The sequence below is a fragment of the Primulina tabacum genome, chromosome 12 (genome assembly GCF_025594145.1).
Source record: "Primulina tabacum isolate GXHZ01 chromosome 12, ASM2559414v2, whole genome shotgun sequence".
Taxonomy (NCBI): Eukaryota; Viridiplantae; Streptophyta; class Magnoliopsida; order Lamiales; family Gesneriaceae; genus Primulina; species Primulina tabacum.
The window spans coordinates 33,859,856-33,875,934 of NC_134561.1; the positions used below are offsets into that span (position 1 = coordinate 33,859,856).

The 16,079-nt window shown below is 30.2% G+C and overlaps 1 protein-coding gene across 3 annotated transcripts; it reads right to left on the reverse strand.

The window, feature by feature from the left end:
* Positions 1-830: 830 nt before the first annotated feature.
* Positions 831-15,756, reverse strand: LOC142520750 (alpha-galactosidase-like). 3 transcript variants are annotated; one of them, XM_075623861.1, is made up of 14 exons: positions 15,081-15,756; positions 14,753-14,811; positions 14,607-14,663; positions 14,400-14,538; positions 14,238-14,313; positions 3,523-3,581; positions 3,363-3,428; positions 2,910-2,993; positions 2,688-2,752; positions 2,385-2,467; positions 2,208-2,298; positions 2,066-2,115; positions 1,631-1,771; positions 831-1,012 (listed from the first exon to the last, which is right to left on the reverse strand). In XM_075623861.1, exons 1-14 carry the CDS (start codon positions 15,278-15,280, stop codon positions 929-931), a joined length of 1,254 nt encoding a protein of 417 aa, XP_075479976.1. In that variant the 5' UTR covers positions 15,281-15,756; the 3' UTR covers positions 831-928. The 3 variants fall into 3 exon arrangements, with proteins under 3 accessions (XP_075479976.1, XP_075479975.1, XP_075479974.1); XM_075623860.1 differs by lacking the exons at positions 2,066-2,115; positions 2,208-2,298; positions 2,385-2,467; ... (2 more) ...; positions 3,363-3,428; positions 3,523-3,581 and adding exons at positions 11,452-11,501; positions 11,573-11,663; positions 11,754-11,836; ... (2 more) ...; positions 12,472-12,537; positions 13,003-13,061 and having other exon boundaries at positions 15,081-15,754; XM_075623859.1 differs by lacking the exons at positions 831-1,012; positions 1,631-1,771; positions 2,066-2,115; ... (4 more) ...; positions 3,363-3,428; positions 3,523-3,581 and adding exons at positions 10,611-10,833; positions 10,928-11,068; positions 11,452-11,501; ... (4 more) ...; positions 12,472-12,537; positions 13,003-13,061 and having other exon boundaries at positions 15,081-15,749.
* Positions 15,757-16,079: the final 323 nt, after the last annotated feature.

A 16,079-nucleotide genomic window follows, 5' to 3' on the forward strand; every position in this document is an offset into this window, starting at 1 on the left:
TAATAAACTAAAAGTCAATCAAATTATGGACTTTATCAATGCATAATCATAATATACATAATTAAGCACACTAACGATAAATAATTATCAATTTAAAATATCGTGACTAACTCATCAAAACAATATCAAACCTAATGAAATAATAATATTGATAATAAAATATAACTCATAATATTCCATTTAAATAATATTTGAACACCTAAATAATTTTTTAATCTTTTGCTTTTAGAATTTTATATCATAGATAATTAATTTTATATCAGAATCGATCTTTTATAAACTACATCGATGTTAAATATAATTTTAAAATAATAAATAAATCAATATATGTAATGAAACCATAAAATGAGGTTAATTTAGTATTTAATTATTAATTAATAGACTAAGTGTGAAATTACCACACATATGTTAATTGATAATGGAAATAAGTAAACACATCCACACATTTGTATGTATATAGAATGAAATATTTTTTTTAATAATGAAATATGACATAATTAAATATTATAATGAAAAAAAGATATGAGAAAAATTCAAAAGCACAAAATCATAACCATAAAATGTGTTTAATTAGTATTAATTATTAATTAATAGACTAAGTGTGAAATTAATACGTATGTTATTTGATAATTGAAATAAGAAAAAATGTGAAGGGTAATTACGTCCGTTCACAATTGAAAAATATTTCAAGTATCCACGCTTTCATAGTAATATAAAATATAATTTTAAAATAATAAATAAATCAATATATGTAATGAAACCATAAAATGAGGTTAATTAGTATTTAATTACTAATTAATAGACTAAGTGTGAAATTAATATAGATTAATTAAATAAGGCAGAAACCAAATTTGTTACTTTTGCGTGAATCACTCGTAACAAAGGAAGGACCTATATTTGCAAATTAAACCCAATACTCCTTCATATTTCATTTTGGAGACAAAACGTACATTTTACAGTCGTGGGAAGCTACAGTAGCCGAGATTTTTCCTTTCGCTGAGCTTGTTGAATGCTGCACAGGCAAAAAACATGGTTAAGTCTTATTTTTCTTTTTTATTTCTGAAAAAAAAATAGAAAGAATAATGAAAATAATGTTTGATTCTTACATTCCACCTGTGATGTAAATGAACCAAATCGTTTGTGAGCTATTCGAAACTCGATTCGATAAAAGCTCGTTTGAGCTTGTTTAATGAGGCTCGTTAAGATAAACAAACCAAACTCAAGCTTTACATTATTCGGCTCGTTAGCTCGTGAACATGTTCGTTGGTAAGTTCATGAGTAATCTTTTAGATGAAAAATAATAGTTTTGATATTTGATTTATTGATTTTGCATATTATTTATGAAATATATAGAAAAATCTATTAAATTTATTTATTATAATAAATTTACAAATTTTAATAAGAATAATATATTTTTCTTTAAATATATAATTTGTTTTTTAATTAATTTAATAAAAATTTAAATGTATAATTCATATTTATTAAGCTTGTTTAGGCTCGATAAAGGTTTGAATAAGCTCGTATGCCATGCATATATTCGTTAAATAAAGCTCGAGCTCGGCTCGATTATAAACGAACCAAGCTCAAACATTCAAGAGTTCGGCTCGGCTCGACTCGATTACATCCCTACATTCCATAAATCTCTTGCATCAACCTTAGTTGATGGGTCGAGTCCGATGTCTGACCTGTAAGCTGCGATGGTGGCTTCGGAGGATCCTCTGTTCCACAGAACAACTGCCACTCTATTCCCACTCAGAGCTCCTCCCCATACCTGCATTCATAATCAACTCAATTTGTTAATTTGAACCCTTTTGAGAAGCTACTTACTTATAAGCTACATCATTCAAATTATGGCCGTTAATGATTTTGAATCTTTGTTGTTTAAGGATAAAATCATTTTTAATTCCTTGTATTAGAAAATGATCTTGGTCCCAACCGATATGGACAAAAAATGTAACTACCCTTTTTGTATTGGTCCTTGCTTTTGCAAAGATAATTAATAAAATTTGATCGAGCAGCGGTTCACTTGTTAACCCATACGGGATGGGGTGTGACATGTTCTAACCTCTAAATCTCCATCTTTCTTGATCATCTTCCCTTGAACACCAAGTTTATCTGCAAATATGCCAAATAATTGTCAATACTGATGTTTGATTGCTCAGACAATGCAAAGCAATAGCCTCCAACTAGTTTTCTCCATTACTCACCCTGGTTGACTGCAATAACCTCTTCATTGCCTAGAATTGCACGAGTTACATTGTCCATTGACCGAATATCACAGCCGATCAAAAGAGGCGCCTAATGCCAAAAAAATATATCAAGAATGTCCATTTAGTGCAACTTATCCTTGTTTTGTGGACTAGGTAGCTAGTGTTGTCACTTACTTTCATTAATGCCCATATGCTGAAATGTGATCGATATTCTTTGGTTGTCATGCCGCCATTTCCAACTTCCAACATATCAGGATCTACCAAAATCATGCAGCCAAATGCTTTCCTCAGAACTTCAAGATTCTTGTTAGGATAAATGTTGTTCGTGTTTCCCCACTTTATATGAGATACATAGTTACCATATAATTCTAATTACTTGTGTGGTATCATAACAAAGGAAACAATTTTATACATCATTGGTTTTGTCCTAGTATTGAATGCCATATGACACAACTTAGGGGTTGAGCGTGAGTTTACCATTCCATCCACCCGGTGCAGCATATGACGCCCATTTGTCGTTAAGATCTGCCCAAAAAGTCATGCTGTAAAAGCACAAGTATTAAATCACAGAAAATGATATTGATTTACCATCTGCTATGACTCAGGTCCATTATGCTTTCTTGAGTAATTATGCATCATAGAAGGCAATGAAAATAATTAAGTGGAGTTGAAAGGGTAACAAGAAAACAGTTTGTTCACCTCTCCCAGATATCTTTAATGTCTCCAGTTGTTCTCCAACTGTTCCCTAGAGACTTGGCCCAGGTTGCAGGATCATCTCGTCCCCTGCGATTTGGAGTTCGAAGATATATGAGTTCTGTTCCAAGTAAGTCCATGAGAATTGTTACCTCTTATTGCCTATAAACTATTGGTATCTCATGGTAAGAAGCTTTTAATCAAATTTTGTATCATAAATGTGACTACAAGAAATCAATCAAAGATGCTATAAAAATCCATCTTTTACGAGACTTTCGCGAATTTAATATGAATATTTCCTACTTTTCACCTAAATCAGCATTTCTCCATGTCGTCGCTTAGGCCTCATGGCCAAACGACTTAGCTTCTTCCTGTTGTCATGTTATAACCAAGTAATATCAGAGAAACTTCGATATTAATAGTCAGTCCTTCATTGCTGTCATAAGAATCATAACTTACCATTCACAGAGGGAGAAGAAGATGGATCTCCCTGAACTCATTAAAGCCTTTGCCATAACAGGATATCTACTTCACCGAGCCATAAATCACCCTTAGTTAGATGAGCCATTTATAATAAGAAAATTTTATTAAACTTCGATTGAACAAGTAAAAATTTCACCTTTCTTTGGGGCTGGTACCATCATGGTTACAGTTGTCATACTTCAAGTAATCTACACCCTGTCATTTATATTAGCTTGCTTGTGCCGTCATATGCAACTCTTGAAAAAACACACACACATAACGTGCGCACGCATGTATATATGTGTATGTATGTATTAACAACATAGTCCTACCCATAATTCAAGTTCATTATGCATTTGTAACTAATTTGGAAAAAAAAAAACATATTTGTTTAATTTTAAAAATAGATTTGGACTACTCAAATTTTTTTCAAATATTTTTTATCATATCGTATTATTTTGTTATTTAGCATATTCTCTAAATAAATGCATATATTTTATTATAATATTCAATTATTACAATTTTTTGGACAGTCAATGATCTGCAATTTTTTATTTACAATGTTGTTTGCTATCATTCTCTTTAATGTAAACTGACAATAATTGTTATTGGATGTTTCTACTTTCCTTGCCACCTTTAATTTATTACACTTATATTTGATAACATATAAACGGCATATTATTATAACAATCTATTATTACATAAAAAAGTATTGACGTACTAGTAAAAAAAATTGATTTAATGTTGTCATTTATTTGCAATTTATAATAATAATAATAATAATAATATTTTTGTCAATAATTAAAGCATCTTTTTACTGATTTATGACATCTATTTTAATATTTCATATTAACTCATAAGTATAATTAGCACAATTAAATTAATAATGTCATATTGATATTATCTCTAGAAAATAATATCATTAATTTTCTAAATTATTTAAATATCTTCACGGGATAATTTATTTATCCTTATTTTGAGAAAAATTCATTGAATTTATAAAGTTTGAATAGTAAATACAACTTTATAGTATAATACATTTAATTTGAAAATTGGATTCATTGTATGAAAAACAACACTTCTTCTTTCATTTCTATTTTGTGTGTGACTCAAAAGAGTTAATATTTTTGTCTTTTTATCTTCTCCATCTCACTTTAGAAAGTTTTAAAAACAAAAAAAAATTCATGTCAAGAAAAATATTTTTATTTATCGTTTTTTTGTCTATATATTTGTTATATGTGAACATATACTCTACTTCATTGTCTTAATCGACATATATCTTCATTATATAATTTGTGTATATTAAATATGAATAAGTTCATTTTGTAGTTTTTTATTACCTGGATTTAGGCTAGTATATTAAGATGTGAGATACATAAATATAAGAATTTTCAATTTCAATTTATTCACAATGATTTTTCATAACAAAGTGCAACTCAAAATAATGAAAATTTGGATTTATAACTATTTTAAATATGATATAAAAATAATAGGTGGAATTTTTTTAAAAAAAATTTAGTTGCAAAATAAAGTGATAAATGCATATAGGATTTATAAATATTTAGTTGCAAAAAAATTTATTTTATTGTGGCGATTATATCGTCTGAATGATCAAAATTTGTTTATTTTTTATTTTGATGATCGAAAAATCCAATATTTCATTTAAATTTTTTTTAATAATACTTTCATGAGTTTTATTGTGTATTTTTTCAATTTGAAAAGAATCAATTATAATTCAATCTACAACAATATCTGAAAACTGAATAATGCTTCTAAATTTAAAAATCGAGAATGTAAGGGACCAATTCAAAACTAAAAGTTGATGCAACTTTTTTCTTCTACTTTTACAGTCGAATAATGTAAGAACAAGCGTTGCCGCTTTACCAAAAGTTATAGCTGATGGTAACGATGTAAGTCAAATCAATTAAATTATACAACAGCTCAATGCCCAGTAGGAACAATTATTGTACCTAACAATTTATTTCCTAATAATTGTACCAATTGCTATCAATGAAAATCAAAATCGTGACCTTGGCTCTGATACCAATTGTAGGATCAAACATTTATTATTTTACCAAAAGCTATAGATGATGGTAACTGTGCAACTCAAATATTTTAAATAGTACAACGACTCAAGTGCAACATGTCAATTGCTCAACCCAATATTATCATTTATTGTACCCAACAAATAAATTTATGCAAATAACCTTTTGCTTTATCATACGAATTTATAAGACATTTGAGTAGAATATATACTTATATTCCATATAAGTAGTAGGAAAAAAATTATTTTCATCTATTAGACAAATTATATTTCAAAATAAAAGGAAAATTAGAAAAAATACGTAGCGTGTTAACAAGATCCGGAAACCCAAATCGAAAGTTGAATTAATACATTTCTTCTCTTCATTAAATTCTAATATTTAATTTTAATAGATTTAACATGTTTATCCAACTAAAAATATTGAGAGAATTGTTTATACAATTCAATGAAAAAATCGAAATACGCTTTTTTTATTCTAAACAACGATCACATTATTATTATGTTACAATGAAAAATAAATTATTATTTTTAGTTTATCGTCATAATCTTTATCTAAATAAACACATTTTCTAATGTAGGATGTTAAATTTAATATTGACATTAGATAATCATAGTGTTAATTCTAACATTCTATTTTTATTGTTGTCAATACATTACTTTTTCTATCTTCAAATGTATTAATTTATGTATTGTTGTATACAAAGTATAATAATTATTTGGTTAATTAATCACATTTAGGATTATGTGCTTAGAAAAAACTCTAAGATATATCTAAAAACCAATATATGATGGAATTAAATTTGAAATCAAGAGAAAAATTAAGAAAATATAGAACACTACAGTACATAAACTTTCACTTTGTGCAATGACAAATATAAGTTGAGTTAACTAGTTATACCAAGTGAGATACTTATATGTATGAGTTTCATTCAGCTTAGCCCATTATAATATTTTTATTAACCTGCTTTGTCCTTCATTTTTACTTCACTAACTTTGCAGTGTGATAGTCAATCAGTGTGACTCATTCAAACATTAGTTTTTGATTTTTTAGTAAATAATGACCTTTACTCTCACCAACTTCAATAGTTAGAAATCGATATTAGTAATTTATAGGTAATTGATAATTATTTAGTTTTTATTTTCTGTCTTTTGTTTAATTCTATAATTTTTTTATGTCTAACCTAATTCATTTTTAGAATTTTTATAATCGGGATTAGAAGTGTTGCACACATACAATGTACATATAAAATTAATATATTTTAAAATATTAATATTGAAGTGTCAAATAAATATAATAAATCATTATTTAAGAAGAAAAAATATACATCATAATTCAGATTTAAAGTTTAACATACTAATAAATAATGATGTTGAATATCTTATGAAACAAATGATTTTAGTCCAAAAAGACTAAATATGATTATTGTAAATCAATTTTTTGTAATAATTAAAAAAATTTCAGCATATGTGCAGAATAATTAGAATGTTTTCAATATAGTATGTTGATAATTTTTTTTCCGTATAAGTTAGTGATTGAGTCCCTATGAACATTTTTTTATAGTATGTTGATAATTGTTTTTCCGTATAAGTTAGTGATTGAGTCCTTATGAACATTTTTTTAAAAAGAATTGTGTCTTTAGTTATAGTAACGGTGTCTTAAGATTTAAAATACTAAATAAAACAAATTATCTAGATAAAAACTAATCAGAAAATTTAAGAATAAGTGGTTACTCAATTAGTTTGATTGACCCGCTCTCTAGTTGCTGATTTAATATATGTTCAATCCACACTGTGTTTGACAAGAATTATTGTAGAATAAAATACAAATAATGAAATTTTGCATATTTCATATGTGTTTGATTATTTTATTTATAAGGTTGAAATTTTATATATTATGATATAAGATTTTTTATGGATTTTAATATCGATAAATTCACTAAAAATTTATTATTTATATTTTAATTCCAGTTATCGCATAATTCTGGTTTCGCCCCAGACTTTGTATATTCGGTGTGAGCCAAACCGACGGACCCAACCCAAATTGATGGTTATAATCACAACGATCTTTTATCGTATTTTATTCAAATAATTTATAAATATAAACTGAAAAAAATGTTGGTTGAAAAAAACTTTTATTTATATACATTAATTATAACCAACGGCCACAAACAAAGAAATTTAAAAATTAGAAACTTTTTTCATAAAAAGGATTTATCACAATAAATTTTTTGACCATATTTTATTAAAATAATTTTTAAATACAAACATTTGCAAAAAATATTTTTTAAAACGCATAAGTCATAGCTAACGTCACAAAAAAATTAATGAGGACAAGAAAAAGACTAAAAAAACTAAAAAATTGGATTAAAAAATAACATATTATAATTTGAGTAAACATAAAAAAAATTAAATACTATATACAACAATAAATTTTTTGACCATATTAAAGTAATTTTTAAATATAAATATTTGCAAAAAATATTTTTTAAACACGTAAGTTATAGCTAACGTCACAAAAAAAAATTAACGAGGACAAGGAAAAACAAAAAAAACTAAATCATTGGATAAAAAAATAATATATTATAATTTGGGTAAACATAAAAAAAAATTAAATACTAATAATCACACATATTTAAAACATGAATAAAGAAAAAAATAGACACATTTAAAACAATCAATTAATAAGGAGATAAATGAAAATTCACATATGTATTTATATATATAATAATAGATAATAGATGATATATATATTTATATTTGTGACATGAAATATATTTTATATTATAATTATCATATTTCATTTAAAATAATATGTTATGATCAGTTGATTGGTTAGAAAGCGATTGAATAAAAAATCACTAGTTTGTCCGAATTGGAATAACAACTTTGAATTTAGTCATTCTCGTCAAGTCAATGTCAGTTAACTAATCAGTTAAGTTCTGCACGAACTGAAATTAAACTGACATATTGAACACTAAAAATGGCTAAGTAAGAAAAATAGTTGGGTAATTAAGAGTATGCTAACTGAAATGTAAATTACACAAAAATGTTCTATGTATGTTCAGATATTTGAATAACTCCTATGCCACCTTTTCTTCTTTGTGGATATGATGTTCACTAGAACACTTTGGAAATTATCACTTTTGTAACAACCCGATTCAATAAGGCTTTATCACAGCATATCTGAAACTCTAATTTTAACTTACTTAAACAACATTGAACAATACACAAACTGTCATCTTACAAGTATTTCCAAATGAAAAATATTAAGCAAAAAAATTGATCTTCAATTATCTGATATAATACTTAAGTGTGTTAAGTAGCCTTGAAAGCAATTGAACTATTGAAAGCTTGAATATCTGAGCTTATGTGATTATTCTAGAGTAACTAACTGATTTACAAGTTCCTCTATTTATAGATTTAGATCTAACGGTCAGTGAGATCAAATATTATATTTGTTCCAAATATGATAGCCGTTAATCATGTCTTTCTCACGTCACTGCCCATTCTGTCAATTTATACACTGTAAGTAGTGATCACAAATTTCTGACAAGTAAGAGACAGTTGGTACGAAAGACTTTACTCAATAATTTAGCTTTGTAACTATGAGTAATCTTAATAATTCTTCAAAGAATGTTTCTTCAATTACTCAACTATATTTACTCTAATTGGTCTTCAGCTATCACTTCGGTAGATCTAGATATCAGTTAAGCTTCAAACGTAATTTGTCTTATAATACTTTTAGTTTAACTCATTATCAATTTTGTTTATTATCAATTCAGTTTAACTCAGTTTGTTAAATCATCGTAACTTGATTGATCCAATCTTAATGCGCAAGAGTTGACCAATAACATTTTCTTGCATTATTCCCATCTTTTAGCTATCTGACATTACTGTTCAACTATGTAACGTAAGAGTTGACATATAACATCTAATTCAGGTTCACCAATTTTTTTTTTTTTTTTGGAAAAAAAAATTTTAAAATTTTTTAAACCAATTTTTGTTTTAAAAAAAGTAAAAAGTGAGTTTATTCCCAAATATCGAAAAACAAATGTAGAACCGATTAATTTGATACTTATTCAGAATAAATTTTTAAGTATGTTTTTTAAAAATAAAATCGTTATTATATTTGGATATAGTTAGGGAAAGGATATTTCACAAATTCTTGACTTTGATTTTCTAAGCTATTTTTAAAAATAGAAACGTAGTTAAACTTCAATTTTTTTCCTTCATAAAAAATAATAATAATAATAATAATAATAAATCATTTATTTATTTATTTTCAAAATATGCGGCTTCTAAATTCAGACACACAAAAAGTCATACATTTTTGTCCTTCAATTTTTGTTGACTACGTGACACAAAACATAGCATTATATTGGTCTACATCGAGAAAATATTAATAAAAGTTATCTATATTTTTTTATTTTATTCTTAATTTTGGATGTATAATATATTAATATCCATTTAAATATATAGATTTGTCCCTTTTTTTTACACAGATTAAAAAATAATAAGTTACACAAATAATTCGAATGCCGCTTAAAGAAAAGATTAATTTTAAGACTAAAGATTATAGATTTTAACAGAAAATAAGAAACACGACATTTTCTACGTACAAAAGCAAAAACATTTTAGAGTATGTCTCTTATGAGACGGTCTCACGAATCTTTATCTATGAAACGGGTCAACACTACCGATATTCACAATAAAAAGTAATACTCTTAGCATAAAAAATAATAATTTTTCATTGATGACCCAAATAAGAGATCTGTCTCACAAAATATGACCTCGTGAGGCGTCTCACACAAAATTTTGCAACATTTTATTGGAAAATTCGAATGTACTTAATACTTCTACTTAATGAGAAAAACTACAATTTTGGTAATGCATAACGACTTATCCATTGTGATTAATATAATATTTGAGTGCGATGTGAAATAATATTGGATAATATGTTTCTTTTGATTGATTAAATTTGAGATAAAGCGATAAATTATAATTTTATCATTTTCTAATAATTAATTAATATAAATTGAAAATTATATAAATGATAATATTGTAATTTTAATTGAATGATTGGATTGATGTGATATAAATAATTAATGTTTTGATTATTAATCAGATAAATCGCACTGAAAAATCATGTGCAACAAGTTTATCCGAAAAATATTGATAAAGAAAACTGAACAATTTACCATTGACCAAGTTATTCATTATGGAAGAAAAGAGAGTAACCCTAGGCGTGGTTATTAATTATTAATGATTATTACATTTGATTTGAATGATTCAAAGGGGCATAGGCTATATTTGCATTTAAACCCAATACTCCTCCCTATTTCATTTTGGAGACAAAACATACATTTTACAGTCGTGGGAAGCTACGCTAGCCGAGATTTTTCCTTTCGCTGAGCTTGTTGAATGCTGCACAGGCAAAAAACATGGTTAAGTCTTATTTTTCTTTTTTATTTCTGAAAAAAAAATAGAAAGAATAATGAAAATGATGTTTGATTCTTACATTCCATAAATCTCTTGCATCAACCTTAGTTGATGGGTCGAGTCCGATGTCTGACCAGTAAGCTGCGATGGTGGCTTCGGAGGATCCTCTGTTCCACAGAGCAACTGCCACTCTATTCCCACTCAGAGCTCCTCCCCATACCTGCATTCATAATCAACTCAATTTGTTGATTTGAACCCTTTTGAGAAGCTACTTACTTATAAGCTACATCATTCAAATCATGGTCGTAGAATAATAGGGGGCCGTCTTAGGAAATGACTTAGTTGAACTCAAAAGACAGATGCCGTCGCTGCCAAGCGAGGGAGCAACTTGTCTGATTTTTCAGTACACTCATTCCCATGTAGAGAATGAAATGAGGCCCCGGCTTGACTCGAAACCAAGACTTCTATATCAAGAAAATTACATTTTTAAGCCCAAAAAAGGTCTCCTTTTTGTTTCTCTTTGCAAAGATATATGATTAATAAAAGTCGATTGAGTAGTTCAGTCTGTTAACCCATAGGGGATGGGGTGTGACATGTTCTAACCTCTAAGTCTCCATCTTTCTTGATCTTCTTCCCTTGAACACCAAGTTTATCTGGCAGATGTGCCAAATAATTGTCAAAATTGATGTTTTGATCAGACGAAACAAAAGCAATAGACACTCACCCTGGTTTACTGCGATGACCTCTTCATTGCCCAGCAGTGCACGAGTTACATCGTCCATTGATCGAACATCGCAGCCGATCAAAAGAGGCGCCTAATGCCATAAAGATATATCAAGATTAATGCCCATTTTAGTATAACTTATCCTTGTTTTCTGGACCAGGTAGCTAGTATTGTCACTTACTTTAATTAGCGCCCATATGCTGAAATGCGACCGATATTCTTCGGTCGTCATGCCGCCGTTTCCAACTTCCAACATGTCCGGATCTGCAAAAATCATGCATCAGACCAAAAAAAAAAACGTCCGACTAATGTCATTTTTCAAACTATCACATATGGAAACAAATGTCGTATTAGTTTCTTAGTATCGGACGTTATGTGACAAGACTTAGGGGTCGATTGCAACGTTACCATTCCATCCGCCCGGTCCAGCGTACGATGCCCATTGGTCGTTGATATCCGCCCGAGAAGTCATGCTGTAAATCAAAAGTAAAACTATTAAATAAAAAAAAAATAAAAAATTGCATTAGTTCATCTGGTATATGCAGCATCTGCTCTAACTCAGCTCTAGTTCTATTTGAACAGTAGTTATGCATAATCAAAGGTTATGAAACTAACCATTAAAATGGAGTAAAGAGGATAATGGAAAAGAGTCCAAATTTGTTAATTTCACCTGTCCCAGTTGTCCTGAATGTCTCCGGTTGTTCTCCAACTGTTCCCAACAGATTTGGCCCATGTGGCAGGATCTTCTTGTCCCCTACATTTCGCAGATAAGATAAATAGCACGTGAGTTCTGGCCCATGAAAATTGTGAGCAATTATTAGGAATTGTAGTCCCAAATTTTGCCTCTCGGTAAACTTTGCACTCAGAAATTTTGAATCGTAATAGCCAAGATTACTGACCATTCACAAAGGGAGAAGAAGATGGACCTCCCTGAGTTCAGTAAAGCCTTTGCCATGACAGGATATCTATTTCACAAATCCAAATTATCTCTCTTAGAAACATATAAAATTCATTTTTTAGTTAAGTTTAAATTAAATTAATATAGAGTTGGAAAATAGGCATGTAAACGAGCCGAGATGTATCAGGGCTCGAGCTCGTTTAAGTTATATAGACGAGCTCGAGCTCGATTCAAGCTTTTAACATGATTATCGAGCCCAGCTCGTTTTGAAATCACTAAGATTCGTTAATAGCTCTTTTATCATGTTTAACGAGTCTGGCTCGAGCTCGGCTCGTTTTCAAGCTCGTTAAGCATGCTAGTACTAATATTTCTATTTGTTAAATCAATAAACGAGCAAAGCTTAAGATTAAAGAACGATTTCAAAAGAGCTTTTTACCGAGCCGAGCTCTGAATAGCTCGCGAGCAGCTTGATTCGTTTACATCCCTGGCGGAACGTTTACATAATATTCAATTTAGCGAGTAGAAATTGTACCTTTGCTTAGGGCTGGTTCCATCATTGTTACAATTGTCATACTTCAAGTAATCTACTCCCTGTTTAGTTTGAAAATAAACTGATGCATTACATGATCAGCTGGTTGGATTCTTTCTTCATATCATGCAATTTCTCAAACAGATAGCATACATGCAAATAAATATACGAGACGTATTATTTACATTCCGCTTTTCGTTAATTTCGCTATATCTTTATCTTTTATAATAAAATTTGACTCGAATATCGTTTTGATTTATAAAGATTACTAAAGCAATTACATATCACTTGAAATATTCAATGCTGAATAAAGAGACCTTTAATACATCTCTTATTGAGTAAATTAATATTGAAACATAAATAACCAACAATTTTTTTCTCCTAAAGATAATTACTACATTTAAACAGATTTATATATTAGACTGATGAAGTATATATTATTTGTTTTAAATTTTCTGAAAAATCATTAGAAGATATTATACAATGAAGTGAAAGAGGCAATAAATTTTTTTTAATAAAATATAATCTCCTTTAAAATATAGGTTTTATGAGATATAGTTTAGAAATTAAGAGAAACCAACAAGGCTACGTTTGGTTGGAAGATAAAATTATGAAATGATTAAAAGAGAAATGTTAAAAAGAATGATTGAACTAGATAATAATAAAATAATATTATGTTTGGTATGATTGTTAAGAATGTGATAAATAATAATCTTTTGATGAATTGACAAAATTGCCCTTCCACTTTTGCGGCGGCGGTCGGCCGGCGGTGTGAATGACGGCCGTAGGCGGCGGTCGACCGGCAGGAGGAGGGGGTGGTCGGCAGCGGAGGCGGCTGTCGGCCGACGGTCGAAGGGGGTGGTCGGCAGCGGAGGCGGCGGTGGCGGGCGACGGCCGGCGGTGGTCGGCGGCGGGCTGCATCCGGCGGCGAGGTGGTCGGCGGGCAGTCAGTGGAGGGAAGTGGTGGTGAATTTGGATTTAGGAGAAGGGTAAAATTGAAAAAATAGGATGGATTAAGAGTAGGATAAATAATCCTAGGGGGTGAGGAGTGATTATTTTATCCCAGTTAATATAACATAATCATTCATATTAGAGATTGACTTGGTTAAATAAAAATCGTACCAAACATGAGATAAAGTGAGTTAAAAATTAATAAACCCACGTTATCCCCAACCAAACGCAGCGTAAAAGAAATAATATGTATATAATTTTATATATAATAATAATTTTAGTGGTACCCATGAAGCAAAAGTTTTTGCATCTTGTTCTTCATGTCCTAGGGACCCTGGCATTTGTTTACTGCATGTCTGAATCCTGCAAATTATGTAAATTTTGCTGTCAAAAGAGTCCATGTGATATGTTGCTTGATGTAAATTATCGGTGTCGGAAACAAAATTTACCCCGCGTCGGAGTAAACTCCCAGCATTAATCCTTTACCATGAACATAATCAGCCAATCCTTTGATTCCAGAGGGGAACGTGGAGGCCTTTGGGACCAAATTCCCCTGAGAATCTCTGTTCTGTTCGGCCCAGCAATCATCTAAAATCACCAAGAAACTCGTCGTAAAATAAGCAACGTATCGATGGGTAATCGAAGGATTGTCGTACCAAGGTTTATGTATTTGTATCCAAGTGCAGCAAGCCCAGTTGACACGATCGCGTCGGCTGTCGGAAGAAACATGTAACTTGTGATTGTTTTTAAGACAACAAAATTTATGATCCGTTGTTGGTTAAGATTCAAGAAATGGTGTCACCTGTTTCTCTGATCAGTTTCTCCTCAATGTTGCACTGGAAATGGTTCCAGCTGTTCCATCTGATCGATGAAGATGATGTACAGAACCAAAATCTCATTATATTCAATGGCTATACATATCTTATATTATACAGAAAATATAAGATTTAAATTATCAAATATGTCTGCTGCCTTGATGTTTCCTAAGCTTGACATGTCGACAAGCGCAAACCCCGTAAAATTTGGAGATTGGCTCTCTGTTCTTAAATTTAAAAACTTTTTTGTTTGAAGGTCAGATTTCAAACTAGCCCTTTTCTCCACTGAATTCGAAGGGGATGAATGAATCTTACCCCATCTGAGGAGTTAGTCCAAGCCCATTTTCCAAAAGCTTCTGTCGAACCTCTCCCTCCTCCCGATGTGGCTTGATCACGTGCCTCATCTCTCGAGCCGATGACACAATCCCAATGCACCATAATGCAACAATCAAAAGCAATCCTCGTCCTTTCGACGAATACAGCGAACCATGATCATCAGCAAATCTCCAACCCATGTCTCCAATCGGTACAGAGAGAAAGACAAAAGTGTCACAATGATTTATAACTGACACAGAATACACCAAGCTGAAAAATGGATGAGGTTTCTTGCTCGAGTTGGATCACGACTACGACGTCGAAAACAATGCAAATTTCTTGCTACAATACACTAGCATAATTCCAATACTAGCAGACAAATATATATATATATATATATATATATATATATATAATGAAATGATAGCTGTTTACACTTTGTAGTATCCAAATTGAGCTTGAACACCATTGAACCCGACGCTAATTTCTTGACTTTTGATCAGAAGAAACGTGGGAAAGCATTGATGTATAAGAGTCATAGTATTGCGTAGGGATGGATCGATCATTCGGGTATATCAGAAGACGGAGGTTGGGATAGCTGAGGTGTGAGTAATTAATGATCCATCGGTGGAATGCATGTGTGCGTGTTTTGCGAACGTACCAACAAGCACAAGCCAAGAAATCATGAATACTCTTTAATATTTGTATGGTAGGCATGTGCGATGGGGTTTCTATTGGGAACACCCACTGCACTTAGCCCCATCATCTGTCAACCTGGTGAATTCGATCCTGCCGTCCGAGTACTATCTACCCGAGGGTAGAATCGATGACACACTGATCCGATCAACAGTGGTCACCTTTGTCCGATCAATGTTGATCAGTCTTATATGACCAGTGACGGAACCAAGAAGACGACTCTACCCGAACTAGAATTTTAAACTCTAAAATTCCTTAATATTTTAAATTTGTTTACCCTGACTAATATCAAATTTATCCAAA

Coding starts and splice junctions, on each gene's coding strand:
- LOC142520750 (XM_075623861.1), bottom strand. CDS start 15,280: ATGGGTTGGAGATTTGCTGATGATCATGGTTCGCTGTATTCGTCGAAA. Junction 2,753..2,909: donor ATTAAAGATATCTGGGAGAG/GTGAACAAACTG, acceptor GTGCTTTTACAG/CATGACTTTTTGGGCAGATC. Junction 2,299..2,384: donor GCATATGGGCATTAATGAAA/GTAAGTGACAAC, acceptor TTTTGGCATTAG/GCGCCTCTTTTGATCGGCTG.